Source organism: Sinocyclocheilus grahami, unplaced genomic scaffold, assembly GCF_001515645.1.
Source record: "Sinocyclocheilus grahami isolate Dianchi unplaced genomic scaffold, SAMN03320097.WGS_v1.1 scaffold1606.1, whole genome shotgun sequence".
NCBI lineage: Eukaryota > Metazoa > Chordata > Actinopteri > Cypriniformes > Cyprinidae > Sinocyclocheilus > Sinocyclocheilus grahami.
Window position 1 is genome coordinate 67,306 of NW_015506785.1, and position 22,377 is coordinate 89,682.

The 22,377-nt window shown below is 37.7% G+C and overlaps 1 protein-coding gene across 1 annotated transcript in view; it reads right to left on the minus strand.

The window, feature by feature from the left end:
- Nucleotides 1-322: 322 nt before the first annotated feature.
- Nucleotides 323-22,377, minus strand: part of LOC107571526 (leucine-rich repeat transmembrane protein FLRT1-like) — a 58,714-nt gene continuing 36,659 nt past the window's right edge. The window contains exon 2 of the mRNA XM_016257848.1: nucleotides 323-3,362. Coding sequence (XP_016113334.1) covers nucleotides 1,157-3,241 — 2,085 coding nt within the window. The 5' untranslated portion in view covers nucleotides 3,242-3,362 and the 3' untranslated portion in view covers nucleotides 323-1,156. The remainder of the gene's footprint in view (nucleotides 3,363-22,377) is intronic.

Sequence of the window (22,377 nt, forward strand, 5' to 3'; positions counted from 1 at the left end):
AATTTAATTTTGTGATAAGTGTGTGGCTAAGTAACCTACAAAGAATGAGCCACCTTAACAGAACACTGGTTTAGTCTATGTGCATTATAGGGGACAATCTATTGAAAACAAGCAAGTTTTGTGTTTTTGTAGGAAAACATTTTACATTAGTGATACCCTTGTTTGAAAATTATAATATAACTATCAGCAGGGCTATATGACTTCAAAATTAAAGTGAAACAAGTTTAAAAAGAGCAAACAAACACAAAAAATAATAATTTGCATTGTTTGTATCTATCAACACACCAGGGTTCAGTTGCAATTTTTAAAAATCGAAAGTTCCTCAAGACACAAAAACACGTTTCATTCGTCCTCTCAACTTTACACCAGTCTGAAACTAGAGCAGTCATCATAACGCTTGTTGGACGTTATCATAGTAGCATCAGGCAGTTTTCAAGTGTAGAAGAATTCAAATGAATTCAGTTTTTGAGGCATTTCAAACCTTGCTGTAGTTTTTGAGGGCCATGTCTCTGCTTGGTCCAGACACTCCAACTTTATCAGGAATAGTAGTCGTGTTCTGCAGCTCATATCTCCAAAAAATAAACTGTGCATGTGAACCTGTGCATTTCCCAGAAGGATCACTTGCAACAACACATTTCCAGTTTCCTCTGAGCAAAGAGGGTTTCTTGCTTGATGTAGGATTCATGTCAATCCTGGTTCAAACCCTTGACTCAGGAGCTTCATCTCATAGGAGACAAAGACTAAAATGTACAGCGGGTTGGTTATTTTCTGTGAGAAGACTGCCTCTCTCCCATATATGCACTGAGCTTTATGAACAATCTGTGAGCTGAATGCGGTGTGGGCTGCCCTTGAATCCACCTCAGTGCACCAGCCAGAGATAAAAGAGCAATGTCAGGGAGTCTGATCATTACACCGCGAGGTGAAAATAGCATTTGGTATCACCCCCTGAAATGGCATCACCGCCTCCTGGCACCACATTTATAATGCTTCCTATAAGCATCTGGGCCAATTAAAAGCTTTATAGTGTCACGAACAGCAGGCTACATTGTAATGGAGACCAGAAGGCACAAAGGGGATTCTGCAGAGCCCATGTTGATTAAAAACTGTGTATCTATGCGGTACATGACTCCTAATTATGGTTTCTAAATCAAAGCTATCATGTGTAAGAGTAATCTATATCTGGAATGCCTCCTTCTCTATAGCCACGGTTGGTACTGTAGCCAGAGTTGGTCATGTTTTGGGATGGCGTGTATAGAGCCGTGCCATTCGAGGGGAAGATGGTGTGTATAATGTAATCCTCTCTCACTGCTTTCGGTTGAAGGGGCTGTCTTGTTGCAATTGGTGTCATCTGCAATCCTGGACCTCTGATCTCTAAGATAGTATTGTCTTTCTTTGTGCCTGACTCAATGTAGTCATCACAGTGTTTGCTCTTGCGAGAGCTACCGTGGCTGTAATGGTCTCGTGATGTGAAATGTCCTGCACGGTGCCCATACCAGCAGAAAATAGCAATGATTAGAGCAAGGGAAACGATTGCCGTAGCACCTCCAATAATTCCTGCAAGTGGAAGCGAAGTCATTTGATCAGAGCTGTCGTCTTCACCTTCATCATCAGGGTGGCCAGGATCAGACGTTTCTGTTCTGGCACAAACTGGAACCTCATTTGGTTCTGTGTCACCCCCAGGCATACTACTCCTGCTTCCACTGTTAGACATTAGAGGCACCATGCAGATGATGTAGCTGGAAGCAGGCTGCAGGGAAGTGAGAAGATACTCCCGCCGGTCACCCCTAACCAAGGTTTCTGTGATGGACCCCATGGCAGAGCTGGTTCCTAGGCGAAGCCAGCTTAATCGAAAGGAAGAAGATGTTTGTGCTATGCTCCAGGTAACACGGATACTGTTGTGGGAAAGGGGTTTCACATTCAGGGCCAGGTTCTTGCCCACACCGCTGCTGCTTAATGTGTAGTCCAGCCCTGTTTCTGGGAGACTGAGGCCTGGTCGCTTGGACCTGAGAGTAAACAGGGACCCTTGAGGGGGCGAAAGAGTGGTAGAAATGGCTCCTGCCGCTCCTCCACTCACCCTGTTACCACCAACGCCGACTCCTGTACCTACTCCTCCACCACCAGCAGCAGCCAACTCACATTCATCCATCTGATTCATGAGGTCTCTAAGCGCCATGTCTCGGACTCGCTCTGGTGTCTGGCAGATAAAGCCTCTCACTGTAATTGTATTCCCCTTTGCTTCCAGCCAGTCGTGCAGCCAGCGCAAGTTGCACCCACAATGCCATGGGTTTCCTTTCACAAGCAGCTGCCCCAGGCTCTCCAAGTCCCTGAACAATCCTCTGGGAAGGGTGGTCAGATTGTTTCCAGAAAGATCTAGGCGCTGTAGTCTGCGCATTCCATCGAGTGATCCCCGAGGCATGTGTATGAGGTTATTGTCCTGAAGGGAGAGTCTCTGCAGGTGGGCACTGGGCAAGTTAAGTGGGGGTGTTTGAAGTGAATTACGGACCAGGGAGAGTTCTGTTAAGTTCGACAAGCGTGAGAAGGTATCATCAGCAATGCGTTGATTAGCTAAAAGATTACCATCCAAGACCAGGCGACGTAAAGAGGACAAACCCCGGAAGGCATGCGTAGGAATAGTAGAGATTCGGTTGTCGTCTAAACGGAGTTCTTCAAGTGAGGCAGGAAGACCAGATGGGATGCTGGAAAGGTGGTTTCTGGAGAGGAAGAGGAGACGTAACCGAGGGTTGTCCGCAAAGGCCTGGTCCTCAATACTCACTGTAGAAACAGAGTTGTCGTCCAGATGCAACTTTTCAAGGAGTGGAAATCTAGCAAGTGCAGCCCTTTGCAACACTCGAATGTTGTTGTCCTGGAGGTGAAGCTCTCTTAATGAAGGTGGCAAATGCATGGGAAAGTCATCAAGCTCGTTATCATAGAGATATATAACACACACGGTGGTGTGATGCTCCAAGGACCTAGGAAGCCCTGCATTGTCAATGTGATTGTTCTGGAGATAAAGGACAGTTGCAGATGGTGGCAGAGGTGGGATTGCGCTCAATCCACGGTCGTTGCAGTAAATAAAGTCCTCATCACAGCGACACACAGATGGGCACACTATGTCACCTTCGCCATCCAGTCCCTGCGAAGACGCTGCAGTCATCTCCAGCAGCTCAGCCAATAATGTGAGGCACAGGAGCAGGAAGAAGAGCAAGTCTCGAAGCTCTCCTATACCTTCAGGAGCCATCATGCAACCAGCAAGCTCTCCTAGCCTCCACTTGCCTTTTATAGCACAATTCAAACAATATAATGATTCTTTACACAAGATGATTCAGAAGTCAGTTTGGTCTTGTGGCATGTTTTCTTTTACCCTGGAAAGAGAGAAGAGTGAGAGAAACACATGTTAGTTAGCAAGTTAATGCCCTGGACAGATTTTTATTTTCCAGTAAGTCAATGAAAGGCCATCATCATATGCATGGCAATACATGTTAATTAACTCATGACCAATTGCTTACTAACTATCTAAACCATTTTGCATAGTTGCAGTTCAATAGAAGTTTGAACCGATGGCCTCAATTACTGATGCACTTATCATCAAGTATTAGAACACTTAATTGAAAAGACTGACAAACAATTGCGTTTTGATTATCCTATCAGTATCTTTTTAAATACATAATCTTATAAAATTCAGCCATTTACTCTGATACCAAAATATAAGACCTAAAAGGATTTCTTACTCTGTGGCTTCCTTTTGTATTACAGTCTTAATTTTTATTCTAGCCATCACTAGAATTATTAACAAAAGTGGTAATTAGCTTACTATAGCTCCAGCTTATGGCTGATTCTTACCAAATATTGTGCACAGCCTTGTTACCTTGTATTTATGTACTAAATGTCATAACGTTCAATCATTACCAATGCAACAACTGCTGGTGGCCATTTTTTTTGGTTTGCACGATTAATTTTTCATGGCTAGGTTAGCACTTGGTATAAAGAAGATACACATCAAATTTTATTTTCCTTTCTGGACAAACTGTTGCGGAGTTATGTCAGGTTTTTAGTTGTAGCGCCCCCCATGGGCAGATTTTGACACAAACCTTATCGTGCATATTCAGAATGTCTTGTTGTCTAGGTTTGGACATTGTATTGAGATAGGTCAATTAGTCAAAATGGGCAACACCAGAGCATTTAATTGGTGTAACTCTTTATAATGTTTTGATTAATCAAAACATTTTGGATAGCTTTTTATCATGAGGGTCTTAAAGGGGGCAGATGAGGGTCTTGATGAGGATTCATGTGAATCAATTTAACGACTTGAGACATTTTTGGAGACTCGGTTTTAGGGTAGAAAAAAATAATTAGCAAAACAGTACAAATATAATAGGGAGAATGTGGAATGCAGTGCATGTCTGTTTGCACGCTATTATGTTGTTTTAAATGAAACATCTGTTCAAATGAGACTGCCAGCCAATATTGGGTATTTGGGTCACTTCATACAGTGCATAGATGAAGGATCAAGAGAGAGGGGGAGAGAGATTTGCAGAGAGAGTGGAGGGATTAGTAAACATGTATGTGTTTGTGACTATCTGGATTAGGCAGGTGTTTTTGCTTGCAAAGTTCACACTCTTTTACATTCAGCCTCACCTGGCAGCAGAGACATAACATTAACGTGTATTTCTAGAGCAGGGTTTCCAACCTGAGGGCTTTAGTTAGGGAATGTTATTTTTAAACATTACTGCTATGTTATTAAATGTTATAAAGAATACCTTAACAACTGAAAAGCATGTTCAAGAACGACTCACAGTTTATGGAGTAGAGCCCGCGTTGAGGTGCACTACGACCATTTTTGCATTCTTACATTGGGGTAAATTTTGTGCAACCCCAGCTCTTTTGAAAAATATGCGTGTGGTGACATTTCTGCAAAGGTGAAATGTCCAGTGAGTGGCTATAAAAGTTTTCTCAGAAACAGGTGGACGTAAATCTGGTGACGTGTTATTACGTTGGTTGTTGCACTTATCACAGCAGTTCGGAAACTAAATGTCCACTGAGTGCTTTATCTCACTTGTGTTAACAAATGCAAATGGGTCTCATACCCGAGTGTACCAGGTGAGCTACTGAGCAGGTTTACTATGTCAAAAAAGCCATATGGAGCTGGTTGTTCGAGGTGTTTCGAAATTGTGCAAGGAACCATGTGAAAATAAGTCTTCATGAATCTATAATCTGCCCCTGTAATCGTAATTTGTGTGAAAAGGTGAAATATAAGTTCGTGTTAGTGTTTCAGTGTTTCAGCCGGAAAGTGAGTTGAGTTCTATGTCTAGGTTATAGGGCAGTTGTGGCCTAATGGTTAGAGAGTCGGACTCGTAACCCAAAGATTGTGGGTTCAAGTCTCAGTACTGGCAGGGAGGAACCCATGGCTACACATCGCCTCACTTTTGTTTTTAGAGTTTTGCAAAAATGTAGGTAGAGGAATGTTTTTCCAATAAGCCTATGTGTGTTTGTCAGACATCACTATACCCACCAGAGCAAGAGACCAGGAGATTGAGTGTAATTGGACCATCCATCCAGCTGGTGTCATGGTGTGTATGTGTGCACATACAGTACATCTGTTCATGGCATGTGTAGTGTCTATGCATGCCGTCCTCTGTGTGTATATGAGATGTTTGGGGGCATGTGTGTGGAGGCGAGTGAGGAGAGTGGCGTAGTCACAAGGATAGTCTGTCCAGACAGGCTGTCGCCTTGGGGTGTCTTGCTCTGTCTCCTTTCCAATATTCCTGCCAGTGGAAGGGCAGGACAAGACTATATCAATTTACATCCAGGGACTCTGGGACAGACCACAGAAACAAGTGAGTGATTGCATATGCGTCGCTTCAGTGTCTACCACTACAACTCCCAGTGAAATAAAATTATCTCTGCTCATCCCTGCTTCCACTTGGTAGCATGTAATGCCGTATTTAATTTGAAAACAAAAAGAAAAAAACATTAGACTAGACTGGCCATTTACTTGGGGCTAGTTGTCACAAGAGCCATACTATAAGGTCTAAGTTCAATTGTAAGATTTTTTTTTTTTCAAAATGATGGCTCAAAATGTTCTAAACTTTAAAGAAAAATTGTAAATGTCACAACTTTGTATGCAAATATTGAACACTCATTAACTACAGTGCATTCGATCAGAAAGCATTCAGGCCCTTTTTCACATGTTGTCATTATGTTGCCCACTTTTGGCCAAAACAATGGTATGATGTTTTTTTTTTGCTGTTTCATAAAGTGATTTGTATCTTAATTTTTAGCCTACTATTTAAATTTTGCTACAAAGATATTAAATAGCGTATAGATTTTAAATACAGATGTTTTTAAAGATATATATTATTACATTAGATAGTATTTCATATTTAAGCAAAGACATCCTTCTCAAATTATTGTCAATAAACAGCAGGTTCCTGTTGTAACAGTTTCCCCGTATAGTATGTCAACATACCCGGTATAGATCCACATGTGTTCAATGCAATGTTTTCCTAGGCAATAATAGTGGAAATATTCAATTGCATTTTTATAGTCAAGACTTCAAAGTATTTGTCGATACAGAAACTGACTTTAAAAACCTCGCTCTGAGAAATATTTACTGCAGTCAAATTTGTGACAGCTAGCCACACATGCCCCAATAATTTGATCAAATTAATTTCAAAATATTTAATTTTATGCAAAATTGTTTTGACTAATTTACTACTTTAGAATGTTTATTTTCCCTTCTGTTTGCTTTATATTATAGCATACTACAGAACCCACATGGCCATTCAAACTGTGTGGACGTGTGATTAAGATTGTATGTTTATTGAAGGTAAGAAAGAAGGCAAGACACAATAAGGTAAATAGAGTAAATGAATACGCTGTTATCTAATTAAATATGCACTGTTTTGCATAAATTCCCAGAACAGAAATCTGAACATTGGATAAAGCCAGGTTCAAAATCCGTGTTTTATTTTGTTGACATATTAGAGATTTTACAGATGGGATTTTGGATAAATAATATAATCATAAATAATAAAATCCTGGATTTCTGGCTCAGTACTTCAGAAAAAAACTCATTTTGAGAAAACAGCTTTTAAAGATATGCATTGTAAGTGAAATCTACGGATACAAATAGATAAAGTGCAATAAAATAAAAACTTAAATGTGTATTTTTTTACACTAGTCTAAAAGAAGAGGATATGTAAACAAAATAGCCCAAAATCTCAAAATTGACCAGTGCATGAAAAAAACAATGGTTTGCATGTTTCAGCTTAAACTTAAAATTTTGTCGTCATGTCACTTTTTCCTGTGCTACTGTTAAAATGTCATAAATAAATAAATAAATGCTTGCTTATGTGTAACTAGATCTTGCAGTTTGTGTTTTGCCTTTTTGACAAATGGATTGCAAACACTGTTAAAACACAAATGTATGGCATTACGTGTCGACTGCAGCGCCCCCTGTGGAAAAGGCAGAGTACAGGTCCTTGCACACTGAGTCTGAAGTTTTCGTATGCGTTTTTCATATTCGCCATCGTAAAAATTTGTAACGCACAGAAACCTTGCACACTGAGTATTGATTAATCTGTTGGGGGTAAAAAAAATTTGTAAAATAGAGTCTTCAGTGAGGATGATTTTGTTGTCCTCTCTCTTCTTAAAAAGAGAAAAAGAAAGAGGAAACATTGGGTCCATCCACTCCTGAGATTGTGTAGAGAGGAAGAGAGTTCCACCTCCTTAACAAGAATTCAAGGTTTACTTCAGGATGTCAGGGGCTCAGTTTGATGCTTTGTTAGCGATACTGGAGCCACATATTAAAAAGAAGACCACCAATTTCCATGAAACAATTTATCCTGAACAGAGACTGGCAGGATGTCTAAGGTATGGACACACACACACACACACACACACACACACACACACACACACACACACACACACACTCTCTCTCACACACACTCTCACACACACACACACTCTCTCACACACACGCACACACACACACACACACACACACTCTCTCTCACACACACACACACACACACACTCTCTCACACACACGCACACACACACACACACACACTCACTCTCTCTCTCACACACACACACACGCTTGTCAAAAGCCATTCTGGATTTTGGCGTTCACTTGTATGGTGGCTCTGAATTGTCAAAACACCCCTTAATGTGAAAACCGCAGAAAATGTAACCCAATCTGAATTTTTTATAACAGACGAAAGTTTCAGAGGCAGTGTCTAAACATGACTGACACAACGTGAGGTTGTGTCAATTATTTTTTAACGTGTGAAAATTTCAGACGAGAATTTCGTATCAGTGTGCAAGGACCTTAAGAAGGAAAGTCGTTACACGCCATTACAGCTTTATCTGTCAGGCGGTGCAATGCTGTAAATATTCTGGGAACTGAAAATGTCAGATGCAGGAAACAGAGAGAGAGATAGGAACGATGATGGACGTTTACAAGTAACTGAGGAAACAGCGTGATTAAAGGTTGAATGAAAGCTGTGATGGGAGATGGAGGAACAGGGCTCTGGATTGATGTTTTGGGGATGAGAGGTCTCTTTATCCAGCTCCCAATGCGGATTTCAGATAGCGTTAAAAGATCTGCCTAATCCATCCATCCATCAGTTCACAGGCAGTGTATCTATACATACACCTACTATCAATTTACTATCAATCTATCAGTTTATTTTAACAAAAGCCAGTGGAAAACTTGTGAAGTAAAACATTTAAACCTTTTCAGATTAGACACAATAAGCTTCCTAATGCTGGTTTCTCCAGCAGCAACAGCAATATGCTAAAATAGGTTAAGATTCAATTATTTTATTTTAATAAAAACAAATAATTGTATGCATTAATTATCAAAATCAAAATAAACTATTCATCTGCCAGGTAATATAGTTCTTTATCCTAACTAGGCTGTTCACGGAATACATACAGTGGGGAAAAAAAGTATTTAGTCAGCCACCAATTGTGCAAGTTCTCCCACTTAAAAAGATGAGAGAGGCCTGTAATTTTCATCATAGGTATACCTCAACTATGAGAGACAAAATGAGAAAAATACTGACAATTTTGCAAGGTGCTCTCAAAATATTGAAATAAAAATAAAATAAAACTGTATTTAACAAATATTTTTAACATTGTATAGTTGTATTTAGTATATTCATTTTCACAAACTGTGAGTATGCATGTTAGTTTATGCTTGTGATTTTGGAAATGGATCTTTACTCTCCCTAATTAGGCTTATTATTTAGTATTTTAGGCTCATTTTGAACACAAATCGTGTGCTTTCTGCAATTATATATATTAGGCTACTTATTATTATTAATTGTGTTGTTATAGAAACCATAAAACCATGTTAATGAGGAGTCATGATCTTACTAACATGACAGTTAACTCTGGATTCAAGATTTAATAGTTCTAATACATTTTAAGTAAAATTACAATTCAGTAATTAATAGCTTGCAGTATAATTGATTATGTATGTGGTCAAATGCATTTGCAGCATATTCAAAAATACCTATTATTATTTGTTTCTTCCCTTTATTTATTTATAAACAATTGATTTATTCCAATTTAAAGTCATTGCTGTTTCTGGAAACCTGGTGTTAATGCATTTATGCTTTTAATGTGTTGTAGCTTGAAATATTTATTATGCATATTTACTCATGCCTACTCAACTCTATGTGTTGGAGATTTAAAAAACAAACAAACAAACAAACAAACAAAAATACCCTAATTGTTCCTGTGGTAGAAAATATTGTGGCACCCAAACATAACACACACACGCACGCGCAAACACACACACACACACTCACACACACACTCACACACACACACACACACACTCACACACACACACACACTCACACACACACACACACACACACACACACACTCACACACACACACACACACACACACACAGATATGTAACGATGTCCCATTTAAAAGGGAATATCATTCACAATGACGTGTTCTGTAAGGAGCCGTAGTAATCAGTCTAATAGCTGTGTGATATAACACCTCTAATTGCTCTAGAACACCTTGGTGTGCATTTCTATTTACCACTTCACCACAGTCAAATAACAATAACATAATGGATTCAACGAGATATTCCTTGGCTGATACAGTAAACTCAGATCTATATTGGAATAAGGAGCCATGTCTAGATTTAACTTTCATCTGAAGATTAATTATATGATCAGTGAAAGTTAAAGAACTATCAAGTCAAATCCCAAGATATTTATAGGACGTTACCACTTTGAGTTTTGACCCATTCAAGGATGAAATGTCTTTAGGACACGACTGGCTCTTTCCAAACCACATTAACTTTGTTTTTGTGTTATTCAAGAAAAGGTTTAAATCATTAAAACAGTAAATGTATTAACTTATCCTACAGAGTATAGAACACAGAGCCTTGAGGCACACCGTTGCTAATAGCTAGTGGTTCAGATAGTTGTTGCTTATTCTTTACACATTGGGATCTATTAGACAGGTGAGTAGAAAACCAAGATAAAGTTAAATTAGACACACAAATAATAATATGGATATCAGAAACAAATGACTGACTGTATCAAAAGCTTTAGCGAGATCAATAAAAACAGCTGCACAATACTGTTGTGTATCTAAAGCATTATACATTTTGTTTGTAACTTTTACAGCCATCACGATGCATCTAAATGATGAACGAAAACCAGGCTGTACATCAGATAAGATAGTAAACATGTTAAGAAAACCTATTAATTGCTTATTGATACATTTCTATATGCAGTGAATTTGGCATATATTAATTTGCATTCATTTTATCGCCATTCTTATAAACAGAGGATATGATGTTTTCCAGGTTTTATCTCCATTATAGATATAGACAGGTAAAAATATATGCTAGTGGCTCAATAAGAGAATTGCTTTTTATAATATTTTGATTTTGCTTTTCTATCAGGCTGAGTACACATATTCCGATCCAGCCAATCTCAGATTTTGAACAACATGCTTTTCTCCAAAGCACATTTTTCTGATGCAGCAAAGCAACTAAGCCCCGGTTTATCCATGGACTAGAATGGTTTACCACCAGAATAGTTTTTGGGTGGCATGTTTATTAACAATAGTACTAAAAGACTGACAAAATAAGACCAAGCTTCTTCGTCTGGGTGTACAATTTTTATGGATACATGTTATAAAGCAATGACCAGTTATATCGTTACAGAAAGCATCCAACTGATATCAGTCTGGAGTATTTGTTAAAATTACATGCAAGAGTATTTCCTAAATGTTTACTATCATTACCTAGTAGGCTTACTAATAAACTGTGTGAGATTTAAAGAGATTTAAACTGGAGCAGAACACGATCGGGAGGATTTAACATATTGCAGTGTAAATCACCATCACAATAAATTCAGAATTAGTATAAGAACAGAGAACAGATCCATGAGTTGGAAGGAGATGATGTGGGATGATAAAACCTGCAACTGTCGAACTACTGCCAAGTTTTATACTTAAAATCAAATGTCAAACTGTAATAGAAGCCAGGGTTGCCAGGTCTGCATTTTTCCCTTCACTAAACATTATTTGTAATCCAAATAATGTTCATGTGTGTGTGATTATTATACTCGTAAATAAACAACAGTAAATTTGAACCTCTAATATGTTAGTAATGTACCATGAGGTTTCCTGTATAGTTTATTTTTTCTTAAGAAAACAAAACTATCGGTATCGGCAGATGTCATTCTTAATAATCAGCTATCAGTACCAACAGAGAAACAGTGCATCTCTACTTTATTGGTCACTATTTATTGTTGTTGTATGAAAAAAAGCATGAACAATTCTCCACAGAAAACAGTAACAGCAAACGAGAATGTGAGTAAAAATTTCCATTTTAAATTTTTGAGAAAAAAAAAAAAGAAAGAAAAATCTATTGCTGTAAAGTGGGATATGAGAAGGTATTTTAACACAGAAAAAAAGACATTGTGGCTCCAACCTCTGTATTTTCTCTGAAACAGTGCACACAAGACCTATCCTAAGAAGAATAGTGGTTTTCATATTCTCGTTGTGTCAGCAGTCTGCTGTCAGCGGAGCTACATCTCACTGACAACCAAGCCCTCAGATCCCTCTCTCCCTCACGCCTCTTTTTGAGAGTGACGCTAAATCAGTACATACTCGAGATCCCCGTTGGCCGCTAAAGGAGCCCTGTTGCCATCGCATTCATTTGGCTCAATGTCTGTCCCAACAGAATCTCTGATTAAAAATAAATTCTGGAAGCATTAGCGCTGAAGCTGTGTTCGCCTCCACAATGAAATGGCAGGGGACCGAACAAAAAGGCCACAAAACCATGTGAGGAAAACTGGAGGAGAAAAACTGCATATGAAATACAGCTGGTGCTGCCTTTGTTTTATTTTGTCTTTCTTTTCTATCCTTGCTTTATGAAGTAATTTGATGAAAATGGTTTAAAATAAAATATATATTTTTATTTTCATAACACTGAAGTAAGACCATTTTGGAAAGAGCATCACAAGGAATCTCTTCAATATCTCCGCTGTTTCTCGTGAGATCAAATGGAGATGTTTTGCTCAAGTCTCTGTTCCTCCGAAGTCTTGAAGAGTCTCACACGAATCTCCTTTAGAGTTTCAGAGGAGATCTCAACAGAGTCTCTAACTGTGCTCAGATTTGCCACGATCCCCAACAGATCTCATTATGAACTTGAATAGATCATATTCTCCCAAGAGCAAGATCGCATCGACTCTCCAGTTCTGTTCTCTTACTTAAGCAACCTCTGAGCAAAAGAAAGAGCAACATCTCAGGAATAAAACTGTACTCTGATCTAGTTTTTCATTCTTTATTAAAGAGAGGATCTGCCTGAAAATCCTTATATTTATCAACCATGCAGTGCCTCACTAAAAAAGGCTTGTGCAATATCAAATCAACATGTTATGAAAAACTTTGCATTCATAACATGCATATCATTAGTGTCACATGCAACACAAGTTTCTAGCTGTTGGCAGCGTTTTTGTAAAGTGTCAGGAGCTGTAATTGGAACCGACATAAACTATAGAGACTTTATGACAGTCATGCAGTAGTCATGGACATTTTTAAACACCTGCATATTGTACATGCACTATATTGTTCTCCACCCTTCTCAATACCACACATTTGGAGTTTTTCTTCTAGCTTCATAACATAAAATGGACTTTTATAGAAGGTGTTTAATGTTACGTCATCATTCGCTGAATAATAAGTGCGAATGCTCCTTTACAGTTCATCATTTTATTTTTATGTTTGACTTTGTAAGTCCTGAGCACAACAGATTAAAAATCATTCTAATAGCAACATAATGTCACCCTAATTTTAAGATGTACCTCTAGAAAGTGTAAATGAAGTAAAGAATTACAGCAGTTTTATTGCCTAGGCTATGCTGTTAGTATGTGAAATAGTATGCAGTATATGACACAGGGTCAGAAAGTAATGGGATTTGGGGCAAAAATGTCTCTCAAATTCAAGATAAAGGGGCAAAAACTGCCCCTGCACAATTAAACTAAATCTGTTACTAAAGTGTCTATAGTGCGTTACATTTAGATCTGTCTAGTGCAGAACTCAGTGACCTCGTGCTAGACTGAAGTCATGGACCCCTTCAGTGACGGGGAACTCGCTTTCTGCATATAATCTGTGCCCAGTTTGAAAAAACGTTTTGTTCCTACACTCTAAAAAATGCTGACCACTTTGGGTCAAATATGGACTAACCCAACTTTTGGGTTAAAAATGTAATTTATAAATGTAACCCAACGGATGGGTTAGTCCATATTTGACCCAAAGTTGGGTTGAAACAACCCAGCATTTTTTAGAGTGTACTAAGACTACAATGCATAAAAAGCAATAAAATAATTCATAAAAATGTTCTCAGCTTTTTTAAGTCTGTGCAGCCTACAAGAACATGACGAGCCATTTCACCACACAAGAAAACTTCTTTTTGTTTGTTTTTTAAATATAGGCCTATTCTATTAATCAACATTAATAATCATTATTACAATATCAAGAGTAATAATCAACAATAAAGATTTGTCATAATATTGCAATTCTGCCCTGTAATGAATTCCTGATTTATTATCATTATATATTTTTTATTTTATTTTATAATCTATATAGTTTATACAGGCTATGGTTGTGTTTCTTCAGGTGCATCACCTTTGAGCAGCATTAAACAATCAATGTAAAGAAACACGCCATGACAAACGCATCTTCTACTCCACCTTTGCACTGTAACTGTTTTTCTTCATAATAGTCTATTCTTTTTTTATATACTTTTTTATTGAGAACAAAGAACAAAAAGTCCTCATGGGTGTTACAATGTCAAATCACAGAATATTTCCAACATCTTGTGCAATATCACACTTTCATCAATGGTCTATGCACATAATCCATTTTTCCCAAAGCTTGTTACATTTTTACAATTTGCATAATAGTCTATTCTGGTTTGTATTGCGTCTGATTGAGACCGTTTTAAAAAAACAGACACATTTAATAAGGCAATCATAACAACTGCCTTTGCAAATTTAAAAATGCCCAGGAAATCATTCCAAGGGAGCATATATTGCGCTTTAATAGAGAAAAAAACACTAATTTAATTTCTGACCCTGATATGACAATAATCACTTGCTATTGTATTGTCATACATTATCAAACGGCCTCACTACAGTACGATGCATGTTTAATTCGAGTTATGTATACAATTATTTACCTTTGTTCAAGTTGTCTTTTTATGTTCAGAGGTTGCTCTTTCAAAGCTCAGCTCAAGATTAGAGACAGAAAGAGGAGAAAGAGACAGAAAACAACTGGATAGGAGAGGGACCGGGAAAGAACCTTCAGTCGGGACTTGAACTCTGAGTTTTAAGTCTATTTTAAGGATAATGGATAGAGTTAGACTTAAAGGGTTAGTTCACCCTAAAATGAAAATTAGCCCATAAATTACTCACCCTCGAGTCATCCTAGGTGTATATGACTCTCTTCTTTCAGACGAATCCAGTCGGAGTAATATTAAAAATTGTCTTTGATCTTTCAAGCTGTTTAATGCCACTCAGCGGGTGTTAAATAAGTTAAATAAACTTTAATATGGATATGGATATATGAATATGGATATTTTTCTTACAAAAACGCATGGATTCGCTACAGGAGCCGTGTGAGACACTTTTTTTTTTTATGGATGGGCGCTTTTTATTTCACTTCTTTTGGACTGAAGCAACGCAAAACCCGCTGAGTGCCATTAAACAGCATTTTTAATATAACTCCGACTGGATTCGTCTGAAAGAAGAAAGTCATATACACCTAGGATGACATGAGGGTGAGTAATGTATGGGCTAATTTTCATTTTTGGGTGAACTAACCCTTTAATTGCTGACATGCAGTAATACAGACATACACAGCTATACAGTTTATGTGCATAAGGCAGATCATTAGCTCGTGGAAGTAGTCGTGTTCCACAAGTCTTTAATTATTTGATTATTAATATTGCTTTTTGTTTTTTTGGCAGTATTAAGAAATGTTCGAGTTCAAATGAAGACGTTTGACTTTATGTCCAGTTTGTGAAGTTGTTGAGATCTCTTCTTAAACTTTAAAAGAGAAAAATGTGAGAATGTGATTTTTCTCAGGAGAAAATGCTCCATTTAATCACAATATGGATATTCTTATGAAAAAAACGCATGGGTTCGCTACAGGAGCCGCTCCCCTTTTTTTTTTTTATGGATGGGCGCTTTTTATTTCACTTCTTTTGGACTGAAGCAACGCAACACCCGCTGAGTGCCATTAAACAGCATTTTTAATATAACTCCGACTGGATTCGTCTGAAAGAAGAAAGTCATATACACCTAGGATGACATGAGGGTGAGTAATGTATGGGCTAATTTTCATTTTTGGGTGAACTAACCCTTTAATTGCTGACATGCAGTAATACAGACATACACAGCTATACAGTTTATGTGCATAAGGCAGATCATTAGCTCGTGGAAGTAGTCGTGTTCCACAAGTCTTTAATTATTTGATTATTAATATTGCTTTTTGTTTTTTTGGCAGTATTAAGAAATGTTCGAGTTCAAATGAAGACGTTTGACTTTATGTCCAGTTTGTGAAGTTGTTGAGATCTCTTCTTAAACTTTAAAAGAGAAAAATGTGAGAATGTGATTTTTCTCAGGAGAAAATGCTCCATTTAATCACATGCAATGTCCCACGAGATGTAGTACGCTCGGATTTCATTCATACTACACACATTCATACTATATCAAACATGCTTTATTAGCAGTCACAACGTAATTACTTCTTCAACAGACATACAAACTCACAAACTCAGCGATTTCGGATGCAGCCTTAGACTACAGAGCAGTAAATGTTGGAAAACTTTTCTACTTCTTTTACTTCAATACTTCAAACTACTGGCTTAATCTACACAACATGCTGTTTCCCCGTCCTCTTTTCATCCTCCGCTGTTGTCTTTACTCTTTGCAGAAGTCAGCGTCTGATTCATCATCCTAAGGTGCGCTTCCCAGAGGCGAGACGTTTCTTTCTCTGCATGTGGATATCTCTATTCACTGCTTCTATCTTAAACAGAGCAGAAATCAAATTCCAGGGAATGCCCATTAATACATAATGAGGCAGCAGCAGAGCTTGTTTAATTTCAGCCCGCATGTATATTTTAGATGAATAAGAGTTCAAACAAATGGCCCTTGTCCTTCAGTGTGTGCCTTTGGGTGCTGGGTTTAAAAGAATCAAGCATAGTAACGAATCTCCAGCTTTTGTAGACGTCCTCCGTGCCACATTTATGCAGTACAGTATGCTATTTCCTTTAGCGCTGATTTTCTTGCTTTTTCTTTCTTTATTTCCACATGATGTGAGAATATTCTTCACAGGTTCGAACACTGCTCTTTCATGAGGGCTTGTGGTGCAGAAAAGACATCACAAATGAGATCGTACACATCTCGGCTGCTCCTTCTGTAGACATCAGCGAGTTTCAATGAAGATCCAACAGAGATTAAAGCAGATCAAACAGACGTTTCTCATTAGAGAAAGACCAGAGTATTCTTTTCTCCTCACTTAGGTTTCAGAACAGATTTCTGTTGATCTATCTCTATTTTCTGAGACAAAGTTAATACCTACATGAAACAAAGCTAAGAACTCAATTAAATCCTCTGAACTAGAAAAGATCAACCACTAAGCAAACGTAATTTTCTTTTCATTGCTTTTTTTTTCTTTCTATGATGGGCAAATGAGCTTTACTGAAAGTATATTTTATTAAAAGCTTGTTCACTGAACAAAAGGATCCTTCATTGTGTGCTAGATTTTAAAAAGTAGCTTATATTTCCCACTTTAGTCGAAACTATTGCTTAAAACGAGTCAATATGAAGCAAGACTTTTCACAGCCAGCCTAAAATCTGGTCTATGTTGCAGCTTATTCTGGCTTGGAACATACTGTCCATTTGGACAGAAAGAGACTGTCTAACATGTGTATCATAATTGATAATAACAACCACAACAGGCCCTTTGCTGAGCTCCACCCTCTATGCTTCTCATATAGACGAAATTCACTGATTTCAGTGAGAGAAAACTGAATGAAGATTTTTCTTACATGTGCTAGAATGAATAGTGATATTAAAACTTACACTAGTTTAGCTATAATTTCCATAAGGTGAAGATGAATGTTGCCTGTATCCTCTCTGGGAAGCGTTTCTGCTTTTCTGATCAATCCAGCAACAGCATTTGTAATATATGCACAATTTAATATGGTAACTTCTGTCAGTGATTTGCTAATTGAAACCATTATGATGGTAAAGAACAGCCAGCTTTAATTTGCATGTATTTACCTCTATAGCCATTAACTATTACAAAAACGCATGGATTCGCTACAGGAGCCGCTACACTTTTTTTTTTTTTATGGATGGGCGCTTTTTATTTCACTTCTTTTGGACTGAAGCAACGCAACACCCGCTGAGTGCCATTAAACAGCATTTTTAATATAACTCCGACTGGATTCGTCTGAAAGAAGAAAGTCATATACACCTAGGATGACATGAGGGTGAGTAATGTATGGGCTAATTTTCATTTTTGGGTGAACTAACCCTTTAATTGCTGACATGCAGTAATACAGACATACACAGCTATACAGTTTATGTGCATAAGGCAGATCATTAGCTCGTGGAAGTAGTCGTGTTCCACAAGTCTTTAATTATTTGATTATTAATATTGCTTTTTGTTTTTTTGGCAGTATTAAGAAATGTTCGAGTTCAAATGAAGACGTTTGACTTTATGTCCAGTTTGTGAAGTTGTTGAGATCTCTTCTTAAACTTTAAAAGAGAAAAATGTGAGAATGTGATTTTTCTCAGGAGAAAATGCTCCATTTAATCACATGCAATGTCCCACGAGATGTAGTACGCTCGGATTTCATTCATACTACACACATTCATACTATATCAAACATGCTTTATTAGCAGTCACAACGTAATTACTTCTTCAACAGACATACAAACTCAGAGAGCATTCGATTTCGGATGCAGCCTTAGACTACAGAGCAGTAAATGTTGGAAAACTTTTCTACTTCTTTTACTTCAAACTGAAAAAGGACTGGCTTAATCTACACAACATGCTGTTTCCCCGTCCTCTTTTCATCCTCCGCTGTTGTCTTTACTCTTTGCAGAAGTCAGCGTCTGATTCATCATCCTAAGGTGCGCTTCCCAGAGGCGAGACGTTTCTTTCTCTGCATGTGGATATCTCTATTCACTGCTTCTATCTTAAACAGAGCAGAAATCAAATTCCAGGGAATGCCCATTAATACATAATGAGGCAGCAGCAGAGCTTGTTTAATTTCAGCCCGCATGTATATTTTAGATGAATAAGAGTTCAAACAAATGGCCCTTGTCCTTCAGTGTGTGCCTTTGGGTGCTGGGTTTAAAAGAATCAAGCATAGTAACGAATCTCCAGCTTTTGTAGACGTCCTCCGTGCCACATTTATGCAGTACAGTATGCTATTTCCTTTAGCGCTGATTTTCTTGCTTTTTCTTTCTTTATTTCCACATGATGTGAGAATATTCTTCACAGGTTCGAACACTGCTCTTTCATGAGGGCTTGTGGTGCAGAAAAGACATCACAAATGAGATCGTACACATCTCGGCTGCTCCTTCTGTAGACATCAGCGAGTTTCAATGAAGATCCAACAGAGATTAAAGCAGATCAAACAGACGTTTCTCATTAGAGAAAGACCAGAGTATTCTTTTCTCCTCACTTAGGTTTCAGAACAGATTTCTGTTGATCTATCTCTATTTTCTGAGACAAAGTTAATACCTACATGAAACAAAGCTAAGAACTCAATTAAATCCTCTGAACTAGAAAAGATCAACCACTAAGCAAACGTAATTTTCTTTTCATTGCTTTTTTTTTCTTTCTATGATGGGCAAATGAGCTTTACTGAAAGTATATTTTATTAAAAGCTTGTTCACTGAACAAAAGGATCCTTCATTGTGTGCTAGATTTTAAAAAGTAGCTTATATTTCCCACTTTAGTCGAAACTATTGCTTAAAACGAGTCAATATGAAGCAAGACTTTTCACAGCCAGCCTAAAATCTGGTCTATGTTGCAGCTTATTCTGGCTTGGAACATACTGTCCATTTGGACAGAAAGAGACTGTCTAACATGTGTATCATAATTGATAATAACAACCACAACAGGCCCTTTGCTGAGCTCCACCCTCTATGCTTCTCATATAGACGAAATTCACTGATTTCAGTGAGAGAAAACTGAATGAAGATTTTTCTTACATGTGCTAGAATGAATAGTGATATTAAAACTTACACTAGTTTAGCTATAATTTCCATAAGGTGAAGATGAATGTTGCCTGTATCCTCTCTGGGAAGTGTTTCTGCTTTTCTGATCAATCCAGCAACAGCATTTGTAATATATGCACAATTTAATATGGTAACTTCTGTCAGTGATTTGCTAATTGAAACCATTATGATGGTAAAGAACAGCCAGCTTTAATTTGCATGTATTTACCTCTATAGCCATTAACTATGTGTGAGCCTGCAGCACAAAAGCAGTGTTAAGTCGCTGGGGGATATTTGTAGCAATAGCCAACAATACATTGTATGGGTCACAATTATACATTTCTCTTTTATGCCAAAAATCATTAGGATATTAAGTAAAGATCATGTTCCATGAAGATATTTTGTAAATCTCCTATCGTAAATATATCAAAGCTTAATGTTTGATTAGTAATATGCATTGCTAAGAACTTCATTTGGACAACTTTAAAGATGATTTTCTCAATATTTAGATTTTTTTGCACCCTCAGATTCCAGATTTTCAAATAGTTGTATCTCAGCCAGATATTGTTCTATCCTAACAAACCATACATCAATGGAAAGCTTATTTATTCAGCTTTCAGATGATGCATACATCTCAATTTCCAAAAATGGGCCCTTATGACTGCTTTTGTGCTCCAGATGTGCTAGAATGAATAGTGATATTAAAACTTACACTAGTTTAGCTATAATTTCCATAAGGTGAAGATGAATGTTGCCTGTATCCTCTCTGGGAAGCGTTTCTGCTTTTCTGATCAATCCAGCAACAGCATTTGTAATATATGCACAATTTAATATGGTAACTTCTGTCAGTGATTTGCTAATTGAAACCATTATGATGGTAAAGAACAGCCAGCTTTAATTTGCATGTATTTACCTCTATAGCCATTAACTATATGTGTCCCTGCAGCACAAAAGCAGTGTTAAGTCGCTGGGGGATATTTGTAGCAATAGCCAACAATACATTGTATGGGTCACAATTATACATTTCTCTTTTATGCCAAAAATCATTAGGATATTAAGTAAAGATCATGTTCCATGAAGATATTTAGTAAATCTCCTACCGTAAATATATCAAAACTTAATGTTTGATTAGTAATATGCATTGCTAAGAACTTCATTTGGACAACTTTAAAGATGATTTTCTCAATATTTAGATTTTTTTGCACCCTCAGATTCCAGATTTTCAAATAGTTGTATCTCGACCAAATATTGTCCGATCCTAACAAACCATACATCAATGGAAAGATTATTTATTCAGCTTTCAGATGATGTATAAACCTGAAAATTGACCCCTATGACTGGTTTTGTGCTCCAGGGTCACAGATATGAATGCATGCTGAAGACCAAAGGCAATTAGACATTTGGCTGCCGACTCTTTCTTGGCCAGGTGTGTCATTGCATCATTAGCTTCTGCACGAAACGCTTTAGAGCTGATTTCATGCGTGACATTTGCAGTCTGTTGTTGTTGTCTCTCGGTGTAGATTTGGGGGCGAGGCTTTCACGACGATGTCGCCTTTCAATTTGTGCATCTGTCTGGTTGAGTCAGTAAGGTGTGTATTTATTCAGCAGGAGCACTGCATTTGTATTCAATTCATCATTCTTTGTAAGATGGCAGTGTGTTTAAATCCAGACCGAACAATCTCAATCCCCTCACCACATCTCCCTCATCTCTCTCTCTCCTTTTCCGAACGTGTGCTGCATGAGAAGCGAGGCAGATGATTGAGTCGCAATTTCTCTGCGCCGCTTTCATGCCCTTCTGTTTCATCATGACACTATTTGTCACCGTTCTTTTCAAGTTACAGCTTCTCTTTTCCACTGACGCTTGCATTTGAACCGCAACATTTTATCATCTTCCTCTAGGTTCATCTTCATTTCTTTCTCTTTTCATTTGTCAGTTCCTGCAAACCACAAACCTGACTTCCTCTAGCTCTTTAATCCCAAATCATTCCTTTAGCTGACACAATCCTGTAATAGCCTTGAATGCAAATACAAATACAAAAATAAAAAAGAGCAGCCCACCATGAACTGATAAATACAAGGAATTTCAGAGTCAAAATCATTTCTACACCAAGTACACCATTTTTTTTTCTGTGTGTTGGAATGAACATTGTTTTTGTCCCCAGCACTTTATGAAATAGCCTGCAGCAAGGATATATCTAATACAGAAGAAACATCTCCAGTTGTTGAGCAGGATTTTCATTTTAGAAATGTGAGTTACAATGAGAGGCAATGCTACAATCTGTTATCAGTCACAGAACGCGAGAGTGGCGATGTTCTCTCTAGCACAGGCAGCTTGAAGACATGCACATCAATTCTGTGGCTCGCTATCTGTTTTAGTGAAATCAAAATACAATGCAAATGAGTGTTTCCTGAATCATGATATCTTACGTATCTTATAACAACTTCAAACTTAAAGGGGTCATGAACTGAGAAATCAAATTTCCCTTGCTCTTTTGACATATAAGAGGTCATTGTACTATAACAACATCCTGCAAGTTTCAGAACTCAAAACTTTCTCATTAGTCTAAAAACAGCTTTT